This window comes from Leucoraja erinacea, chromosome 2, assembly GCF_028641065.1.
Source record: "Leucoraja erinacea ecotype New England chromosome 2, Leri_hhj_1, whole genome shotgun sequence".
Lineage (NCBI taxonomy): Eukaryota > Metazoa > Chordata > Chondrichthyes > Rajiformes > Rajidae > Leucoraja > Leucoraja erinaceus.
In genome coordinates, this window is record NC_073378.1 from 17666091 (window position 1) to 17689988 (window position 23898).

At 43.8% G+C, this 23898-nt stretch overlaps 1 protein-coding gene across 1 annotated transcript in view; it reads right to left on the minus strand.

Annotated features, from left to right (window-relative positions):
• Positions 1-23898, minus strand: part of gpr158a (G protein-coupled receptor 158a) — a 672698-nt gene that overhangs the window by 229062 nt on the left and 419738 nt on the right. The window contains exon 5 of the mRNA XM_055652257.1: positions 8041-8109. Within this exon, the coding sequence (XP_055508232.1) occupies positions 8041-8109 (69 nt within the window). The remainder of the gene's footprint in view (positions 1-8040; positions 8110-23898) is intronic.

The window sequence follows — 23898 nt, forward strand, 5'->3', positions numbered from 1 at the left end:
CATTCAATTGGCTTTTTACAAATTTAAAAAGAATGCCAAATGATACTGGCCACAATGCATCCTCAAAGAAAAAGTAAATACTTATAACCCATTTTCTGCTTGCTTAGTTTATATTTGCATCATGCAATCTGCAATAAACTTTCAGATAGGCCACATATGGCTCACTCCGTGAACTGTTAAATGAACATGCAGTGAATGTTTTGCTTGTATGACCATTGCTAGTAAACTGCACACTCGGATAAAATAGTCAACATTTCAAAGGGCAACCCAGTAACTCAGTTGATAGAAGCATAGAAAATAGGTGCCAGTTGTAGGTCATTCAGCCCTTCGAGCCTGCACCACCATTCAATATGATCATGACTGATCATCCAACTCAGTATCCTGTACCTGCCTTCTCTCCATACCCCCTGATCCCTTTAGCCACAAGGGCCACATCTAACTCCCTCTTTAATATAGCCAATGAATTGGCCTCTACTACCTTCTGTGGCAGAGAATTCCAGAGATTCACCACTCTCTTTGTGAAAAATATTTTTCTCATCTCGGTCCTAAAAGATTTCCCCCTTATCCTTAAACTGTGACCCCTTGTTCTTGACTTCCCCAACATTGGGAACAATCTTCCTGCATCAAGCCTGTCCAACCCCTTAAGAATGTTGTAAGTTTCTATAAGATCCCCTTCAATCTTCTAAATTCTAGCGAGTACAAGCCAAGTCTATCCAGTCTTTCTTCATATGAAAGTCCTGCCATCCCAGGAATCAGTCTGGTGAACCTTCTCTGTACTCCCTCTATGGCAACAATGTGATGACCTGCTGTGAGACCACACAATACCGGCTGGCGTTGTGTGGCCACACAACACAAGGTTCCAGGACCAGTTTCTCTATCAGAGTCATAATGCACGGCAACATTCACTTCGACCCAACTTGTCCATGACGACCAAGATGCCATATCTAAGCTAGTGTGGCGCCATCTTGTGGCCGAGCTACTTTGGTCTCGAACCTTCGTTTGTCGAGCTCAAACTCCCGTGTGAACTGGCGTGATCAGGGACGACCAATCACCAGCGATCCGGTGGGTCATGTGATGGGGTGCAGCAGATGACAGAGCTAGACTTCACTCGGCAGCCATCGCTTTTGTACTAATATTAAAACTGTGTCTTTAAATATTAAATGAGTGTTCATATGAAACGTGAACCTCTTCACTAGTCCTATTTAACTGCATTTTGGCTCACATCCCTCTAGATCTTTCCTATCTAATGTACATGTACGAATGTGAAGTACTCAGGATCTTGTGTCCTGGCAACATCCTCGTAAATCTTCTCTGCACCATGTCCCCTGTCCACATTAATGGTCTCTTCACGCTGTTATCTGATCCCAAGTGGATAGAAACATAGAAACATAGAAAATAGGTGCAGGAGTAGGCCATTCGGCCCTTCGAGCCTGCACCGCCATTCAATATGATCATGGCTGATCATCCAACTCAGTATCCTGTACCTGCTTTCTCTCCATACCCTCTGATCCCTTTAGCCACAAGGGCCACATCTAACTCCCTCTTAAATAAAGCCAATGAACTGGCCTCAACTACCTTCTGTGGCAGAGAATTCCAGAGATTCACCACTCTCTGTGTGAAAAATGTTTTTCTCATCTTGGTCCTACAAGACTTCCTCCTTATCCTTGATGAACTATTATCATTGATCGTGACATTACGGGGCTTGGAAGAAGGATGCCCTGATCGTTCTTGTTCAATGCCCAATGATTCAAGGTAAAGTAGGGTGTCAATAGCATACATGACAAAGTCTCTTGCTCAGAGTAGGTAAATGAAGGACCAGAGTTTAAGGTGAAGGGGAACAGATTTAATAGGAATCTGAGGGGTAACTTTTTCCACACAAAGGGTGGTGGGTGTATGGAACAAGCTGCAAGAGGAGGTAGTCGAGGCAGGTACTATCGCAACATTTAAGAAGGAATTAGACAGGCACATGGATATGACAGGTTTGGAGGGATATGAACCAAAGTGGGCAGGTGGGACTAGTGTAGCTTGGACATGTTGGTCAGTGTGGGCAAGTTGGGCTGAAGGGCCTGTTTCCACACTGTATCTCTCTATTACTTTATAAATGTGCATTGGAGTAATTGGAGTATAGCCAGGACTTAAATGGCTGAATCCCAATATGAGGATTTAAAAGGAAAAAGGGAAAGCAGCAAAGCAAGGGAGCAATTCTAACTGAAAGTGTGGCAGTGGCAATAATATTGATTACACACAATTAGAGCAAATCATTCCAGCTCCAATTCCAATTAGTGCATTGCACCACAATCAAAATCCTCTGAAAAAATCCTGCACAAACCAAGGCCTATTATTTTGTGGGCTTTTAGATATTGATCTCAAAGCACAGACGCTAAATGCGTTCAGGATTTTGCTGCTGTTTGAACAATTCATTGCTGTAAAACAAATGGTAGGTCTCTGCACTAACACTACTGTATGCCACTGGGCAACTTTAAATTTCTTGTTATCTATAGAAAAGACAGCGAGCCAATCCTTTTTGACTATAACACAGATACTTTCATTTTTTCTGCTTGTTTGTTTGAATCAAAAACAGAAAACAAATGTTGGACTTAATTTCCCAATGTCATATCTCCAACTGCATTCAAGATCTTCTGCTGGAAATTCATGTACAGAAATAGAGATTAAATGCAGAAACTAAATATAGTTTATAAATCCATCTGATCAGTGGATGATTTACTTGCTCTGGGATTGCCCTTGGGGGGAAAATGAATATTCTGCTTCCAGGTTTTTCCATATCATACATAGACTTTACCTCTTGCCCTCTCCCACCTCCTCTTCATTACCCCACCACCACCACCCTATCATCCATCATCCATCCTCCCCCCCCCCCCACCCAACACCATGTCCCATCAACTCCTCAACTTCATCTTAAATCTGTTTATCTCCAGGTCTTGAGAAATTGTCGAGAATGAAGGGGGACACAGTGGGAAGGGGGGTTGGGGTCAGGGTCAAGTTCAAGTTCAAAACATACAAAATTCTTAAGGGGTTGGACAGGCTAGATGCAGGAAGATTGTTCATGATATTGGGGAAGTCCAGAACTAGGGGTCACAGTTTAAGATAAGTGAGAAATCTTTTAGGACCGAGATGAGAAAATCATTTTTTACACAGAGAGTGGTGAATCTGTGGAATTCTCTGCCACAGAAGGTCGTTGAGGCCAGTTCATTTGCTATATTTAAGAGGGAGTTAGATGTGGCCCTTGTGGCTAAAGGGATCAGGGGGTATGGAGAGAAGGCAGGGATGGGATACTGAGTTTGATGATCAGCCATGATCATATTGAATGGCGGTGCAGGCTCGAAGGGCCGAATGGCCTACTCCTGCACCTATTTTCTATGTTTCTATGTTTCTAAGTTCATTCACATGTATTGTCACATACACCAATTGGTACAGTGGACAAGATTGGTACATGCAGAAGATTGGACTGTCCGGTGAATTTTTGTAACTTTGTCAGCAGCAGAACACATGGTGACCCTTGTGTACTGCCTAGGTGGGGTCTGCAGTACGATTTTACTGGGTTGTATGCAAAACACATCATTTCACTGTAGATGCGACAATAAAGTATCAATGAATCATTGAATCAGTGAAATTGATTCTGGAACTGAAAAAGTAAATGGAAGCAAACCCTGGGTCATAGAATTAGTTAAATGTTATTACATTTTCATGCAGTGGTGGGAGAGGATGGGGCACTGCATTATTTTTCGTTGACTATAAGCAAGAACTGCAGATGTTGGAAATCTTAAATAAAAACAGGAAATAATGAAAACGCTCAGCAGATTAGGAAACAGCTGTGGAAAGGGAAACAGTGTTAATACCTTTGGTCATATACCTTAACTGGGAAAGGGAATACATGGTAAATGGTAGGGAATTGAAGAATGCAGGTGAACAGAGGGATCTGGGAATAACTGTGCACAGTTCCCTGAAAGTGGAATCTCATGTAGATAGGGTGGTAAAGAAAGCTATTGGTGTGCTGGCCTTTATAAATCAGAGCATTGAGTATAGAAGTTGGGATATAATGTTAAAATTGTACAAGGCATTGGTGAGGCCAATTTTGGAGTATGGTGTACAATTTTGGTCGCCTAATTATAGGAAGGATGTCAACAAAATAGAGAGAGTACAGAGGAGATTCACTAGAATGTTGCCTGGGTTTCAGCAACTAAGTTACAGAGAAAGGTTGAACAAGTTAGGGCTTTATTCTTTGGAGCGCAGAAGGTTAAGGGGGGACTTGATAGAGGTTTTTAAAATGATGAGAGGGATAGACAGAGTTGACGTGGGTAAGCTTTTCCCACTGAGAGTAGGGAAGATTCAAACAAGGGGACATGACATGAGAATTAGGGACTGAAGTTTAGGGGTAACATGAGGGGGAACTTCTTTACTCAGAGAGTGGTAGCTGTGTGGAATGAGCTTCCAGTGAAGGTGGTGGAGGCAGGTTTCGTTTTTATCATTTAAAAATAAATTGGATAGTTATATGGATGGGAAAGGAATGGAGGGTTATGGTCTGAATGCAGGTGTATGGGACTAGGGGAGAATACGTGTTCGACACGGACTAGAAGGGTTGAGATGGCCTGTTTCCGTGCTGTAATTGTTATATGGTTATATGGTTATATATGGGAATAACGTTCTATCAAAGCATATTGTTTTTATATAATGTCTGAAATAACCAGGTTGGAAACAGTTGCTTGCCAGATCTTGTACCCCAGGTGGGCAAGAGCTTTCACAGACTCTCCTCTGTGCTTTGAGTAATGGAGCATATCATCAGGTATCATTTGTGGCTCCCTCCTAGTTTACAACGTACACAACTTGAATTAATGTGGATCATCATGAATGCGAAGCAACATAATTTCTCCGCCTGCTCCATATTGGTGCTATAGTTGGAAAACAGGTGCAGACAAATATATCTTACTGGTATTATTAAGGGAAGACATTTCCTCACAGGATAGTGAATCATTGCATTTATCCCAAAGGGGTTCTGGGGCCTTAGTCACCGGCTATATTTATAGATTCAAGGAGTTAAATAGACGTGCAGTTGAAACAGGCCAACCACTGACTACCCCTTTATGCTAACCTTGCATTAATCCCATTTTGCAATTTCCTCAGATTCACATGAACACCTTCTAGATTTTACCAATCATCTACACACTGGGGGCAATTCATAGCGTCCAATTGATCTGCTAACCCAAACTTCCTTGAAACATTGGGAAAGATGAGCACCCAAAGGAAACTAAACATGGTTTACTAAACATTGTCAACAAAATAGATAGAGTACAGAGGAGATTTACTAGAATGTCGCCTGGGTTTCAGCAACTAAGTTCCAGAGAAAGGTTGAACAAGTTAGGTCTTTATTCTTTGGAGCGCAGAAGGTTAAGGGGGGACTTGATAGGGGTCTTTAAAATGATGAGAGGGATAGACAGAGTTGACGTGGATAAGCTTTTCCCACTGAGAGTAGGGAAGATTTAAACAAGAGGACATGACTTGAGAATTAAGGGACAGAAGGGGTAACATGAGGGGGAACTTCTTTACTCAGAGAGTGGTAGCTGTGTGAAATGAGCTTCCAGTGAAGGTGGTGGAGGCAGGTTCGATTTTTATCATTTAAAATAAATTGGACAGTTATATGGACGGGAAAGGAAAGGAGGGTTATGGTCTGAGTGCAGGTAGATGGGACTAGGGGAGAATAAGTGTTCGGCACGGACTAGAAGGGTTGAGATGGCCTGTTTCCGTGCTGTAATTGTTATATGGTTATATGTTATAAGGTCACAAGGTGTGTAAGAAGGAACTGCAGATGCTGGTTTATATCGAAGATAGACACAAAATGCTGGAGTAACTCAGTGGGTCAGGCAGCATCTCTGGAAAAAGGATTAGGTGATGTTTCATGTCGAGACCCTTCATCAGACGGAGAGTGCTAACTCTCAGTGTGAAGAAAGGTATTGACCCGAAACGTCACTTATTCCTTTTCTCCAGAGATGCTGCCTGTCCCGCTGAGTTACTCCAGCATTTTGTGTCTATCTATGGTCACAAGTAGAATGCACAAACTGCACACAGGCAGCGCCATGAGAAATGAATAATTGCAACACAGACATGAGCAGAAAGAATCCTGCTCCATTATTGAGCATTATTTCAGTCCATACTCTGTAGTGATTTATCACAATGAAGGACAACAAAAAAAATGTCTGCCTCACTCCTTCTACCCTCCGGAACGTCACTCGACTGCACCAGCGAAGGCATGGACATTCCAGCTTGGATAGAAACATAGAAACTAGATGCAGGAGTAGGCCAGTCGGCTCTTCAAGCCAGCACCGCCATTCAGTGATACTTTAAGTATCCTGACCTTGTGTCATTTAAGGGACACAATCTCATCCACAGTTTGCTATCAGAATTTTACTCTGTTCCCCGCTGACATCTTGCTGTTCCTAAATAAGTCACATTCTCTGTTTCAGCTCCAATATTTCACTCATAAATCTAATTCACTTAGAATTGTAACCTCTGCTGCCAGGAATATCCTGTAAGACAGTGATAATAATTCTTTCTAACTGCTGCCAGGACATTTTATCCTGTGAAGCAGTGATAAGGTTCTTTGGCTTTCTCAACTTTATTTTTTATATAGATTACGTGGAAAAGCTTTTTCCTAGGGAAGCAAGGGGACCGCATGAGAATTAAGGGACTGAAGTTTAGGGGTAACATGAGGGGGAATTTCTTTACTCAGAGAGTGGTGCTGTGTGGAATGAGCTTCCAGTGAAGGTGGTGGAGGCAGGTTTGTTTTTATCATTTAAAAATAAATTGGATAGTTATATGGATGGGAAGGGAATGGAAGGTTATGGTCTGAGTGCAGGTATATGGGACTAGGGGAGATTATGTGTTCGGCATGGACTAGAAGGGTCGAGATGGCCTGTTTCCGTGCTGTAATTGTTATATGGTTATATGGTTATATGGTTATATTCGATTTCCAAACATCAGCTGGAACTTTTTCAGGCTCTCTCTCAGGAAGTAACGGGAATGGCTACACAAGAGTGGGTTTCTGCTCTCCCAGCACAGCTGGAGCCAGGAAAAACACGTACACAATGCCATCTGGAAATGTGACACAGTTGATCTGGAATTGCTAAATATGCTGGCATCACAGGTAAATCTCAAATGAACTCAATTAAATCTCAATTTAACTAACAGGAACAAACTCAAAAGCACCATGCACAATTATGCCATTTACACTTAAATCTCTAAAAGTATGAGATGAAAGAAGACCGTTGAAAGAATTATCACCATGTTTAAATATCTGCAAATCGCAACAAGAATTTCAAGATGAATAGGTAAGAAGGACTGATGCAGGAACTCAGCGGGTCAGGCAGCTTCTGTAGAGGGAATGGATAATTGATGTTTTGGGTCTAGATGAAATGTCACATCTCGAAACATCTCTTTTCCCTCCACAGATGCTGCCTGGCCTGCTGAGTTCCTCCAGCAGCTCTTCTTATTTTGCTACAGATTCCAGCAGCTGGAGCTCCTTGTGCCTCTGAAAATTTCACAACATTGAAAATACAACCAGGAATTAAAACATATACATAGTTGTTTTACAGGAATCTACTGTGCGGATCTTGCTTGGAAAATATTACTGTGTCAAAATCTTCCCATGTATAAATCTTGATGCAAGTGTCCAAACAACCAAGCATTCAATCGATATGATTACACAAAATTTATGGTTCAAAATCCTATTTGCATTCACTGCCTAACAAAGACTTGTGGTACCACCCAAGAAATAATACAGTACAGTGAGTAGATGGAATCAATAAAGGACCAGAATGGATGTAAATGTGATTGCCATTTTTTTTTTTTGGACTGCATCAACACTCAGGCAGTTTGCCATAAATCAGATAAACACTCTCGGTAATCGTGACTCCAGGCACACTATATCATTAGCATTATTTTTGGGCATAAATGGGTCTATAGATCAAAATCCTTCTTACAGAACTTACACTGAATCATAGGCTTGAATATAAATCATTAAACACTTACTGGAAAATACAGGAGTAAAGCTCCAAAGAGAATCGTTTCCAACAACACCAGTCCTGATGCTCTGATGCTCTGAAAGAATGAAAAGATTTCACATAGTAGCTTCATATAGTCAGGATCATTAAAAAAAATACAATAATGCCATATGCAAATTAGTAACATTTAAAACTTTTTTAATTCAAAGTCAGGAAAAAGTTAAACTGAGAGTTCACATTCATTGTGCTGTTCTAAAGGGACTGTGAATTTTCCATTTGCTTATTATATTTTTCAATTTTACTTTATAACCATATAACCATATAAAAATTACAGCACGGAAACATAGAATCATAGAAATTAGGTGCAGCAGTAGGCCATTCGGCCCTTCGAGCCTGCACCGCCATTCAATATGATCATGGCTGAACAGGCCATCTCGGCCCTACAAGTCCGTGCCGAACACTTATTTTCCCCTAGTCCCATCTACCTGCATTCAGACCACCCTCCATTCCTTTCCCATCCATATACTTATCCAATTTATTTTTAAATGATAAAATCGAACCTGCCTCCACCACTTCCACTGGAAGCTCATTCCACACAGCTACCACTCTCTGAGAAAAGAAGTTCCCCCTCATGTTACCCCTAAACTTATGTCCCTTAATTCTGAAGTCATGTCCTCTTATTTGAATCTTCCCTACTCTCAATGGGAAAAGCTTATCCACATCAACTCTGTATATCCCTCTCATCATTTTAAAGACCTCTATCAAGTCCCCCCTTAACCTTCTGCGCTCCAAAGAATAAAGACCTAACTTGTTCAACCTTTCTCTGTAACTTAGTTGCTGAAACCCAGGCAACATTCTAGTAAATCTCCTCTGTACTCTCTCTATTTTATTGACATCCTTCCTATAATTGGGCGACCAAAATTGTACACCATACTCCAGAATTGGTCTCACCAATGCCTTGTACAATTTTAACATTACATCCCAAATTCTATACTCAATGCTCTGATTTATAAAGGTTAGCACACCAAAAGCTTTCTTAACCACCCTATCTACATGATTTATTTCTATTGATTACTTTGTTTGTTATTAACGACCAAAATTTGTGTGTTTCAAAAGAAGCTGGATTAATCGAATTCCCTTTTTGAAAATGTATCAAAACGTTCAAGAACAAGAAAAATGACGTGTCATTGCCCCAAGGATCAGAATACATTTTAAATATGTTTCAGCACGTAGCATGTGAGTGTAACAAACTGGGATGAAATTGGCCCTGGTCCAAGCGACAGCAATAGCAGACTGACAGCCCATTTAACACCCTCCCAAAAATACTTTTACATTGAAGTCAACAAAAAAGGTAATCAGCCAGACTGAAAAGCAAGTACAAAAATACAATGCTGGAACACAGGGGGATATCGGCCCTGAAAGGTTGTGCATGGTGAGATCGTATTATAAGGAAATCAATTTGCATAGAAAGTTATATTCCCCAGCTTCTTTCAAATACACACTTACAAGGGAGGCTTTGACTGCATGCAGGAATTTAGTTTCTCTGGTCCATTTAGTCTACATTAGTACAAAGGGTTTGATGTTGAATTCTAGCTTCCTTGGGTTCAATTAAAGTGATTAACGATAACCCAATGTGTGGGATGAAACTGCAGATGCTGGTTTAAACTGAAGATAGACACAAAAAGCTGCAGTAACTTGCGAGACAGGCAGCATCTCTAGAGAGGAATGGAGACGTTTCGGATCAAAACCCTTCTTCAGACCCTTCTTTTGAAGAGAGGTCTATACCCAAAACGTCACCCATTCCTTCTCTCCAGAGATGCTGCCTGTCCCGCTGAGTTACCCCAGCTTTTTATGTCTATTAACATTAACCCAATGCAGATTGGCTCCTTCAAGTTCATTCTTGTGCATTAGATGAGCTAAAAATCAGACTAGAAATCTTAAAGTTCTACATTTGTCAGTGAAAGGTAAGTTTTAAACGTTTATGCATGCGACTGGTTCAAAGTCCATACATAGCTGGTATGTTGATTGAGCCTGTTACCATCCAGACAGTAGGATTGAAATATAAAGGGCATGGCTTATAAAAAGTGAACACCTCTCTTTCTGAAAATTCTGAAAATTGTCCCATTGAAGGAAGTAATGGCTGCAGAAGCAAATTCCCACTGTTGGGTCACAGTCAAACATTTTAACCACATAACATAAGATAAATGACTTTGTTTCATACAACAAGCAGCAAGTATTGCACACAGGAAATGTGAGACACAAAAATAATTTCAGATCGCAGGTTGGACATATTTCAACATACTTGAATGCATTGGATATTTGGCTGCTCTTTAGCAAAAACGATTCAAACCCAATCAGGAAACTGGTCTTTGATAGGTTGCGTTGTGCCTGTTTGTGACTAGATGTCACTCTGTGGAGTGATACTGGAAGCAAAGCAGTGCCCATATACAATGACCACCTAATTTGTAAATCAGTTATATATAGAGTCATAGAGTCTTACAGCCCAACTTGCCCACACCGGCCAACATGTTCCATCTACACTAGACCCACCTACATGCATTTGGCTCATATCCTTCTAAACCTGTCCTATCCATGTACCTGTCTAAATGTTTCTGAAACATTGTGATAGTACCTGCCTCAACTACTTCTTCCGGAAGTTCATTTCATACACTTACCACCCTTTGCAAGAAAAAGGTATCCCTCAGGTTCCTATTCAATCTTTCCCCAGTCACCTTAAACCTATGTCCTCCGGTTCTCGATTCCTCTACTCTAGTCAAGAGACTCTGTGCGTCTACCAGATCTAATGCTCCCATGATTTTGTACACTTAAGGGCCTGTCCCACTAACGTGACTTTTCAGCGACAGTCTTCGACCTACAAGCTCGAGGGCAATCGCCTGAAAAACCTCGAGCTGGATCGACCATCAGCGATGAAACCGCAAGCTGGATCGACCGTCTGCACACACACACACACACACTCACACAAACGCATCGCAAAGGCGGTGGCCAAGAAAAGCGGGGGAGCGCTGTCTGAAATTCACACCCGTGATGAACAAGAAGGTAAAAGACGGCTGGCATGGTAACGGTAAGTTCTTTAGAGAGCGCGCGGGGGGGGGGGGGGGGGTGGAGGCGGGGAGAGAAGGGGAGAGAAGGGGGATAGAAGGGGAGAGAAAGGAAGAGAACAAGAGAAAAGGGGGGAGAAGGGGGGGGGGTGAAGGAGTGGAGGCACTTTTAAGAAGCCAGACAACTTTTAATAAAGCTTAGCGGGCATTGACAAATCTTCTGGAATTTTTTGAAGATGTAACTAGGAAAAATGGACAAGGTAAAGCCAGTGGATGTAATGTACCTGGACTTTCAGAGAACATTTGATAAGGTCCCACGTAGGAGATTAGTGGGCAAAATTAGGGCACATGGTATTGGGGGTAGAGTGCTGACATGGATAGAGAAGTGGTTGGCAGACAGGAAACAAAGAGTAGGGATTCTGGATTAATGAGAGGGATTAACGGGTCCCTTTCAGAATGGCAGGCAGTGACTAGTGGGGTACCGCAAGGCTCGGTGCTGGGACCGCAGCTATTTACAATATACATCAATGATTTGGATGTAGGGATTCAAAGTAACATTTGCAAATTTGCAGATGACACAAAGCTGGGTGGCAGTGTGAACTGTGAGGAGGATGCTATGAGAATGCAGGGTGACTTGGACAGGTTGGGGGAGTGGGCAGATGCATGGCAGATGAAGTTTAATGTGGATAAATGTGAGGTTATCCACTTTGGTAGCAAAAACAGGAAGGCAGATTACTATCTAAATGGCGTCAAGGGAAAAGGGGAAGTACAATGTGATTTGGGGGTCCTTGTACATCAGTCCATGAAAGTAAGCATGCAGGTACAGCAGGCAGTGAAGAAAGCGAATGGCATGTTGGCCTTTAAAACAAGAGGAATCAATCTGCAGTTGTACAGAGCCCTAGTGAGACCACACTTGGAGTATTGTGTGCAGTTTTGGTCCCCTAATTTGAGGAAGGACATTCTTGCTTTTGAGGGAGTGCAGCGTAGGTTTACAAGGTTAATTCCTGGGATGGTGGGACTGTCATATGCTGAGAGAATGGAGCAGCTGGGCTTGTACTCTCTGGAGTTTAGAAGGATGAGAGGATATCTCATTGAAATATATAAGATTGTTAAGGGCTTGGACACGCTAGAGGCAGGAAACATGTTCCCGATGTTGGGGGAGTCCAGAATCAGAGGCCACAGTTTAAGAATAAGGAGTAAGCAATTTAGAAAGGAGACGAGGAAACACCTTTTCTCACAGAGAGTGGTGATTCTGTGGAATTCTCTGTCTCAGAGGGCGGTGGAGGCAGGTTCTCTGGATGCTTTCAGGAGACAGCTAGATAGGGCTCTTAAAAATAGCGGAGTCAGGGGATATGGGGAGAAGGCAGGAACGGGGTACTGATTGGGGATGATCAGGCATGATCACATTGAATGGCGGTGCTGGCTCGAAGGGCGGAATGGCCTACTCCTGCACCTATTGTCTATTGTCATTTCACTGCACCTTCAAATGTATGACGAATAAAATTGACTTTTACTTTGAATACTTAGCCTGGCCAAATCCACAAGACGCTCCTGAGACCTTGTAGACCCTGGCCCGGACGACTGAAACAGCTGCAGCTGCCGACTCTCACCACCTCCCACCGCAGCCACTGTCGCCAACCTTCACTGTCTTCATAAAGCCACCGATGCTGCGGCCCATATCTCTACTCCAGCTCCCCACGGGCCTCCACCAGCGACTCCGCCGACCCTCGTCTCTCCACCGGCCACCAGCGGGCCAGAGCCGTCACCTCACCAGAGTTCCAGGCGCAGGGCGAGGCCCACAACCTCCGCCATGCAGACAGCACGTGGTCTGTCTCTGTTGGGTCCTAGTGCTCCTCCCCCCACAGGGACGACCCATCAATAGTGATGACTCCGCTGGGTCCTAGTGCCCCCCCCCCCCCCACAAGGAAGCTGTATCAGTAGTGCGGGGTCTTCCCGTTCCCCCTCTTTTAATCAGGTTACCCGACCACACACCCGCCAGTTAAAATTCACCGCTTTATTATGGATCACAATTTCCACGAATTACAATATATAAAACTCTGTAGGTTCACACAAAATGTGAATGCTAGTCTGCACAAAATGTATCCAAACATTTTCTGAGATTTCAGGAAATTCCCGGCACCCCTCCTTCGGCTCCTGGGCCTCCTTTTGGACTCCGGCCCGGGGTACGATGTACCCCCCTCTCATAGGCCCTGTGTATACGTACGCGCATATGCAAACAAAATACTGTGCGTGGTATGTACCTTTGTTAGGTTCCTAAAAATGGGCTCAACAAATTGATGTTATTTACAACCCCTTCATGACCCCCGGAAAAACCACAAACGACCCCCCAGGTTAAGAACCACTGATCCACACGAACACTCATTCACACTGCACCAACCATTCCCCACTCAATATCTCCTTCCACAATCTCAGAGTACAGCATAGAAACAGGCCCTTCAGCTCAACTTGCCTATGCCACCCAAAATTCCCCATCTACACTAGTCCCACTTGCCCGCATTTCTGCGGCTGCTTCTTCCATAAACCCACCACCCTTTGTGTGAAACGTTGCCCCTCGTTCCTATTAAATCTTTCCCCTCTCACCTTAAACCTATGTCCTCTAGTTCTTCATTTCCGCACACTGGGTAAAGGATTCCATGCATCTATTCTATTTATTCCCTTGATGATCTCATGCATGTCTGCAACATCACCCCTCATCCACCTGCGCTCCAAGGATTAGACTCCTAGCCTGCCCAACCTCACCCTGTAGCTCAGGCCCTCAAGCCGTGGCAACATCCTTGCAAATCTTCTCTGCACTCTTTCCAGCTTAACAACATATTTCCTACAGACGGGCGACCAAGTAACACAATACTCCAAATGTGGCCTCACTGTCACCACTTTCTCCAATATACAATGTTCATCAGCCATCCTCAATCTCCACTAACCCTCCCCCAATCCCAAAATCTCCCTCACAATCTCTACAACCTCCTCCCCCAACCTCCACTATCCCTTCTTCCAATCTCCATTCCTTTCACAGAACATCAATTTCTCCTGCCCCCTAAACTCCACTAATCCTTTCAATAATCTCCATCATCTCTCTCTCCTACCCCAATCACCCCCACCCCCTGCTCTTCACTATCTCCTCCACCCCTATTACTATTATTCCCAGATCCCTTGCACTTCATCACTGCATCAACTACTGTATCCACATGATCTCAACATTTCTTTCCTCCTCAAACCCCTTTGTCTTCCCTTTCTTTATTCCCTTCAATAGACAATAGACAATAAACAATGGATGCAGGAGTAGGCCATTTGGCCCTTCGAGTCAGCACCGCCATTCAATGTGATCATGGCTGATCATCCACAATCAGTACCTCGTTCCTGCCTTCTCCCCATTTCCCCTGACTCCGCTATCTTTAAGAGCCCTATCTAGCTATTTCTTGAAAGTATCCAGAGAACCGGCCTCCACCGCCCTCTGAGGCAGAGAATTCCACAGACTCACAACTCTCTATGTGAAAAAGTGTTTCCTCATCTCCGTTCTAAATGGCTTACCGATTATTCTTAAACTGTGGCCCTGGTTTTGGACCGGGAACATGTTTCCTGCCTCATGCTAATGTCCAAACCCTTAATAACCTTATATGTTTCAATAAGATCCCCTCCCATCCTTCTAAATTCCAGAGCATATAAGCCCAGCCGCTCCATTCTCTCAGCAGATGGCAGTTCCGCCATCCCGGGAATTAACCTTATGAACCTACGCTGCAATTCCTCAATAGCATTGAGGAATGTCCTTCCTCAAATTTGGAGACCAAAACTGCACTCAATACTCCAGGTGTGGTCTCACTAGGGTCCTGCACAACTGCAGAAGGACCTCTTTGCTCCTATACTCAACTCCTCTTGTGTTGAAGGCCAACATGCCATTTGCTTTCTTCACTGCCTTCTGTACCTGCATGCTTACTTTCATTGACTGATGAACAAGGACCCCCAGATCTCGTTGTACTTCCCCTTTTCCCAATGTGACTGAACTGGTACATTATAATAATTGAAAGCACATTTTCCTCAGTCTACATCATGTTCAATGAAAATTAAGAAACGATGGAGACTGAAAATTAATTTGTAATATTGCACATTACAGAAATAAATTTTCCTCTCAATAAAACTAATTCCTGCACAAGTAATTGAATTAGCTTCCAAAAATTGTACCAATTTTACATGCCGGGTAATCATAATTTATTTTGCACCCATATGTCATGCCAACTTTATTCATTAGCTTTAGTCTACAGTGAAGAATTGTAAAGCTAGTCAGGAACCATGTTGAATCTTTTTGCATTTGGAAAGCAAAGTTACAAAGTTTCATATCAAATTATTCCTGTTCATGGCCTTATTTGTCGGTTTCTCCTCAGATTCAAATTCCCTGGCAAGCTCATTAGTCTGTGGCCATAAACAAATAAGGGTGTAAATATAAGCGGTCAGTGTAGATAATTGGGGCTCGAGGAAACCCAGAAACCATAAATTTATTCTCTAATTAAATGTTTATAATTACTTCCCATCTGATTTTCAGTCATGCTCCTAGCTCAGCATATTGAGAAGACAGAATTATGGAAAGTTTTCATTTTATAATGTGGTCTGCCATCATCTTAAATGAGTTCCAAGAAATAAGAAATGCATTACAGGTTACAGGGGAGCGATTCTATTTCAATTATTCAAAACATTACAACATGGTGGACAATTTTCTGCTGTGCCTCAAGTTGTAGTCTTGATTTACATCTATTTAGACCAGTATAATTGCGCAAAAATCAGGTGCAAGCCTTTTTAGTCTATGGATGTGACCATTATAATGAACCATATTGCATTTGACCTCACTGATTTAACATCCATGCAAAGAAGGGCCAGGATATTCCTAGTTACACATCTAACATCCCATACACCTGGCATTCACTTTATCCCTGGAGATTACTTCTCAATACCAATTTGTTCAGCTATATTTTATTGGCATGCCTTTGTGTTTTGGTATGTCAGTACTTGTTTGTCTTGTTATTTGCAATGCTCTTGCATGCCCATATTTGCTATTTTACTTCGGAGTCACGTGACTACGTGAAGAACCCCGCCAGGACGCATGCGTGTCATATCGCTTTCACGCTTGCGAAGCGACAGGCAGGGTGGAGCGTTCCCCCGCAGCGGTAAGTTTGAAACCGCGACCTGCAGGTAAGTGATTTACTCTGCGGTAGTTTTTGTCCCCGCATTGTTTTTTACACAGGGGGGGGAAGCTGGACAAAATACTGTCCACAAGTGCTGCGAGTGAAGCTGGCTGGGGAGGACCGCGAAGTTGCGGAAGCCAGCAGCAGCTGACGGCACAAGCCCCGTAAGGGATCAGCTGTGCCGACTTTTGGTCCCGCGCCGGCCAGAACATCACGGCCGGGCGGAGACTATTCAGATGCGGCCGTCGACTTTTGACAAGTCGAAAACGGCAGGAGACGGGGTGGAACGACGTTCCCCTGTGGCGACAATTTAAACGGGACCTGCAGGTAAGAGCTGCGATCTTTTTGTGTTTTCCCATGCTGATTACAGGTGCAGAAACCAACGGGCTGCGACAAAGCTGGGAGGCTAACAGTAGCCAGCAGCACTTGAATCACCTATAATGGGATCAGCTGTGCCCGATGTCGCCTCCGCACCGGCCAGATCCACTCCGCGGCCGGGCGATAAGGCAAGACACAAAACCATGAAAGTCGTGGACTCAGAGGAGTCCGACTTTGAGCAGCCGCGGGCGGCCAGTGACCGTGAGCGCTGGAGCCGGAATGAGCGGTGTGTGGAGCATTTGCCTCAACATGACAGGCTCCGGGAGATGGAGTCGAGTCACTGTGGGCTCTATGTAAAACCCACAGCAGCACCTCTTGTAGGGCTGCACAGTGCTTCTCCCTCATCAGAGCTCCCTCATTGGGATGCCACCAATCCCATCTCCAGCTGTGGAGGTAGATGGACTGCTCAGGAGGCATCATTACTACTAACACTGGACATAAACTACCTGGAAATGTTGGGTGCATTCTATGGCCTAAAGTTATATTGTACTGGGTCATATCACCAGCATGTTAGACTACAGATTGACAATACCACCGTGGTAGCATACATTAACCACATGGGTGGAAACAAATCGACATAATGAGACAATCTGGCTAATACAATTTGGCAGTGGTGTATCCGGAGAGATATTTGGATATCAGCTACGTACCTACCAGGTAAACTAAATTTAGTGGCAGACACCAGGTCAAGCAAATTTAATGGATGTTGAATAAAAAGTATTTGCTGATATTACAGCACGATATGAAGCACCAGATGTCGATCTATTCACATCCAGGTTTAATCACCAGTATCAAATTATGTTTCGTGGGAACCAGACCCTGGGGCAGCGGCGACAGATGCATTTTTGCTGCATTGGGGGGGGGGGGGGGGGGGGGGGGGAGGGGGATGGGGGATTGTTTATTGATGCATTCCCTCCTTTTCTGCCTCATCAGTCGGGTATTAAGGAAAATACAGCAGGACTCTGCGTCTGGTATTTTGGTAGTACCCGATTGGCCTACTCAACCATGGTTCCCAGTGATAATGAACATGGTATTAGAACCATGTATCACCATCCCGAATAGACCAGACTTGTTGGTTAATCCCGTAACAGGGATAGCCACCCATGTCATAACTATTTGAATTTATTAAATCGTAGAGTTTTAAAAATACCTCTACTACAGCTGGGACTGACGGACCGAACAATGAATATGATTTCGGCGGCCCAAAGACAGTCCACCACAAAACAGTATCTGGTCAATATCAGGAAGTGGGAGATGTATTGTAACAAAAACAGCATCACCTACAAAGATATGAACATCCCGTCTGTTCTGGAATACCTGGCAGGCCTCCATTATGATGAGGGCCTCAGTTATAGTGCCATCAACTGCGCCAAAAGTGCCTTATCGGCTTATCTATGGCAAGGAACAGAGCGTCACTCTGTTGGAACTCACCCACTGGTAACAAAATTTATGAGGGGAATTTTAATACCAATCCCCCAAGAACCAGGTACTCCCAAATATGGGATGTGAGTATTGTCCTGAAGATGCTCAGGAATTGGTCTCCAGCAACAGCTCTGTCCCTACATAGACTGACATTAAAAACAGTCCATGCTTATGGCATTGGTCATGGCACAAAGGGTCATTACATAAATTAAGACTGGACAACATGACTTCTTCATCCGAAAACATTACGTTTCATATTTATGAACTAGTGAAACAGAACAGACAGGGATCAGCAGGCCTCAATATCAAATTTAGGTCTTACCTAACAGGTGATCGTCTCTGTATAGTAAAACATTTGTCGTTATATATGGAGAAAACTAAAATCATCAGAGGCAATGAGAAGGCACTTTTAGTCAGCTATAAGCAACCACACAGAAAAGTGTCGGTCCAGACCATCTCAAGATGGCTGAAACAGGTTCTAACACAGGCTGGGGTGGATACTAATATTTTAAATCTCATTCCACCAGGGCTGCAGCTACATCGGCAGCAATGCAGTTGGATGTACCAATGGACCAATTCCTCAAGGCAGCAGGATGGTCAGGGGGGGAAAAACACTCCAACTATTTTATCAGTTTTTTTTCACTCCAACTATTTTATCACTTCCGGTAGGCGGCGCGATTCTGGTCAGCAGCGGCCTCTGCAGCCTGTCCGCGTTTTTATTATTTTTTGTCTATGTTTATATGTAATTTTTGTTATTTTATGTTGGGGTGTGTGTGTGGGGGGCGGAGGTGGGGTGGGAGGGGGGGGGGGGAACTTTTGAATCTCTCCCTGCACTGGAGACCCGACCTTTCTCGTCGGGTCTCAGTTGTCGTTGGGGCCGCAACGAGGAGCGGCCTCCAACAGGAAGAAGCCGGGGACTCTGGTGCTCCGACTCACCGTCGCCGTCGCGGAGCTGGCCGAGACCGGAGCGGGTGGAGCGGTGGAGGAGCGCTGCCGCTGCTGCTGCTGCTGCTGCTGCTGATGCGGAGGCTCCAACGACAGGTCTGTGGACGGCGGCACCGGGAGCCCGCGGCTCCCTGGAGGGAGACCGCTTTTCGGGGCTCCTGCAACGGCGACTTCTCCCGCCCGAGTTGCGGGGTCGAAGAGCTCCTGGAGCGGGGCCTAACACCACTGCCCCGCGCGGCTTGGAATGGCCGCGGGACTATGCGAGCGCACGCCGGGGTCTTTAACACCAAGACCCGGTGTGCGACCTCGCACCACCCGGCGTGGCTTTAATGGCCGCGGGACAATCGCCATCGCCAGCCGGGGCTTTGACTTTGACTCTGACATCGGGGGGGGGGGGGGGGGGGGGGGGGGGGGGGGGAGTGCAGTGGAGAGATAAGTTTTTTTGGCCTTCCATCACAGCTATGTGATGGATGTTTATGTAAAATGTAATTATGTTGTGTCTGGGGTCTATTTGTGTGTAATGTATGGCTGCAGAAACGGCATTTCATTTGGACCTCCAGGGGTCCAAATGACAAATAAATAGACTATTGACTATTATAAACCAGTCATTAAACCTGGAACATTTGCAGAAACAATTTAAGTTCTGTAATTTAATTACCCCATAAATAGGGGCTATAATTTGTGTTAATCAATTCATGGATTTCAATGTCGGATTCATGTCTAAATTACGTTGACACAATTCCTCCTACATTCATCAAGGCAGATGTGATGCATGGACTCGTTTCCACGGCATGAAATCACAGAGTTTTAAAATCTTCACGTAGTCACTCACGTGACTCCGAAGTAAAATAGTAAGATTAAACGAGAACTTACCAGTTTGAAGTTTGATCGTTATTTTATGAGGAGTAACGTTGAGGGATTACGTGCCCTCCGCTCCCACCCTTGATCATATACTCAACTGGTATCTCTTCTCTAATCTTACTATGTTTAGTCATTACAGTTATCTGTGATTTCACACCGCTGCTTTGAAGAATGACACGCATGTGTCCTGGTGGGGTTCTTCACGTAATCCCTCAACGTTACTCCTCATAAAGTAACGATCAAACTTCAAACTGGTAAGTTCTCGCTTAATCTTACTATTAAACGGCATTAAATACTTTCCCCCTTTATTTTATCACTTACTGTTATATCTCAGGTGGGGCTGAGTTCTATATGAGGCAGAAACCTTCAGTCAATTCACCTTTAGTTTAGTTTAGTTTAGAGACACAGCATGGAAACAGGTCCTTCAGCCCACCGAGTCCATGCGGACCCTGCACATTAACACTATCCAACACACACTAGGGACAATTTACAATTATACCATGCCAATCAACCTACAAACATGTTTGTCTTTGCAGTGTGGGAGTAAACCAGAGATCCCGGAGAAAACCCACACAGGTCACAAGGAGACAGCACGGAATCTCCGTACAGACAAGCACCTGTAGTCAGGATCGAACCCGAGTTTCTGGCTTTGTAAGGCAGCAACTCTACCGCTGCGCCACTGTACCGCCCCTAATAGGGTAGTTTCCCAAATGAAGGTGATTTTAATGCTGGCCCCATATGTGATCTGAGATTTAATTCTGCCTTGCAGTGGCAGATCAATGATATGCTGCCCTTTTGCCTGAGGTCAACAGAACTACAAAGCACCAGGAGTGCCAAAAGTTTATTCACAGTTAAACTTGGTCTGAATGTGTGTTTCTTCATGAAACTATTCTTAGATTGAAATCAAAGGCTGATTTCACATTGTCCAGGCCCAATAGTACTGAGATCCTGAATTTCTTATCCAGCCAAGATGGTTTTGGGGCAGCACAGTGGTGAGCCACTGCTTCGCAGTGCCAGAGCCCAGGTTCAATCCTGACCTCAAGTACTGTCTGTGCAGAGCTTGCATGTTCTTCCTGCAACCATATAGCTTTCCTGTTGGTGCCCCATTTCCTCCACAACCCTTGTGGGTTGGTAGGTTAATTGGCTGTTGTGAATTGCCTCAATGGTATAGATGGGTGGTAGAAGATGGGAGGGAATTAATAGCAATACGAAGAGAATAAAATTTGATTAGTTTCATGCAGTTTAAATGGGTGATTGATGATCAGCGTAGACTCGGTGGGCCAAAGAGCCTGTTGCCACGCCCTCTTGGCATGAAACTAAACTTGATACCTTTCCAATCTGTGTATCCCGAACTATAGGAATAGACAAGGGACAAGATTGAGGTAATTATAATTATTGCATAATAATACGTGTTCTAGCAGGAAAACCAGAACAATTCTTTAAGATATGGTCGCCTTTCATTGATTTATTACAAGTGTAATATGGTGCAACATAACCCTGGAAAGTAACCGTTTTAGAACTAGATGAGGGGTGTGTAACGTTACGAATTAGGCACCTTCCCTTTCTTTTATGTTTAGCTCTATCTTTTTTGCATTTTCTTCTTATTTTCCTTATTTTCCTTATTTTCTTAAGGCCCTTTTATTTTCGGGGCTTTTTTTTCTACACTTCTAAGGACGCACTCTATTTATCTAAATATCCATCATTAGCCATATAACCATATAACCATATAACAATTACAGCACGGAAACAGGCCATCTCGGCCCTACAAGTCCGTGCCGAACAACTTTTTTCCCTTACTCCCACCAACCTGCACTCATACCATAACCCTCCATTCTCTTCTCATCCATATGCCTATCCAATTTATTTTTAAATGATACCAACGAACCTGCCGCCACCACTTCCACTGGAAGCTCATTCCACACCGCTACCACTCTCTGAGTAAAGAAGTTCCCCCTCATGTTACCCCTAAACTTCTGTCCCTTAATTCTGAAGTCATGTCCTCTTGTTTGAATCTTCCCTATTCTCAGTGGGAAAAGCTTGTCCACATCAACTCTGTCTATCCCTCTCATCGTTTTAAAGACCTCTATCAAGTCCCCCCTTAACCTTCTGCGCTCCAGAGAATAAAGACCTAAATTATTCAACCTTTCTCTGTAACTTAGTTGTTGAAACCCAGACAACATTCTAGTAAATTAACCGTCAATTATTGCACCCCACGCATCATTACTATCCTCAAGCTTCTCTTTTTTCATTCTTTCTCTTCTATCAAAATAAAAAAAATAAAAATAAGTTGTACATTAAATGTATTATGTTATATACCATGATTATTATGTATGTACATTGCTTCTAATAACAATTTAAAAAATATATTTAAAAATAATAATAGTAATAATACATTGCTAACATTGAATAAAGTGACAAAGCACATTCATCTGAAAGCTATGTCATTAATTGCCCAAACATTGAGCAGGGTGAAAAAGTCTCCCTTCTCCTCAAATTGGGTCTATTTACATTCCCTATTTTAATTGCTCTGCCACTGGCACAAGCTTTCATTTCAGAATCTCTCTTCACTATCGTGACACTCTTTGCTCTGTGAAGTCACTCTTAAATCTCCCACTTCTGCCATGCTTTTGAGCATCTGCCCTAATATTTCATTCGCCAGCTCATATGTTATGTGATAATGTTCCTTTTAAGCAGCTTGGAATGAGTTTTTCAAGATTAAAAGGCTCCATATAAGTTGCTGTTAGTGCTGTTTCAGTACTTGTGCTGATTAGGTTGTCGTATAGTACTTTTCTTGCTGCATTATTCATGGTCCTGTTGTTCAGATTCCTTACTGAATATAAAATACATTTGGACCCGGTAGGCTGACTTTGCATGCTTTTTGCATGTTGCCAGAATTCAAACTAATATTTCATTACCTTAAGGCGAAGACTTAATGAAAGGAAAATAAAACATTGCTTTGTGCTCAGATATCTAACCACGCCAATGAGAAGTACGTTAGAAATTAAGTGTCATGTAAGAGTACAACTGTAAAGTGAATTTGAAGGCTATTTGTAAATTGCCTGATCAAGCATGCCATTCCCATCACAAAGGAAATAATTGGTGAAATAAAATCTGTTGGATCAGGGGTGCAGCTTCAGGGAATGAAGATGATATCTTTCATCCTTTCTTTCGAAAGAACAAACTACATAACATTGCAAATATATCTCCAAAAATGTCATGTTGCTTCACATTGTCCTTTACCCTTCAGTGAACTCATGCCAATCTTATGGGTCCTTTTCAGAATGGCAGGCAGTGACTAGTGGGGTACCGCAAGGCACAGTGCTGGGACCCCAGCTATTTACAATATATATTAACGATTTGGATGAGGGAATTGAATGCAACATCTCCAAGTTTGTGGATGACACAAAGCTGGGGGGCAGTGTTAGCTGTGAGGAGGATGCTAGGAGGCTGCAAGATGACTTGGATAGGCTGGATGAGTGGGCAAATGCATGGCAGATACAGCATAATGTGGATAAATGTGAGATTCCAAGATGGCGGCGAAGGCTTAACAGCTGCGGCTCATCTGCAGTCCGTCTGTTTTTTTTCTTTCTTTTTGTTGCTTGTCATGTTTTAGTTAATTTTGTTTTATTAAGTTGTGTATGTGTGTGGGTGGGGTGGAAGAAACATGTTTTGGTCTCTTCCTTCGGGGATGCGACTTTTTTTCCGGTCGTATTCCCCGTCCCCGTCTCCGTCTGCGCCGAGGCCTAATGGCGGAGCTGGCGGCCTCGGTGCTGTGGCGGCAGCCGCGGCAGCGGAGACCCGACTCGGCCCCGGAACTGTAGCGGCAGCAGCAGCAGCAGCGGAGAATCGACTCGGCCCCGAAGCTGTGGCGGCAGCAGTGGCAGCGGCAGCGGAGACCCGACTTGGCTCCAAAGCTGTGGCAGCGGCAGCGAGTTTGAACCGTCGCCTCGGCGCAGAGGGAGAACAAAGAGGGAAGAGACAGAGACTTTAAAATTTTGCCTTCCACCACAGTGAGGAGGTGTTTGGTGA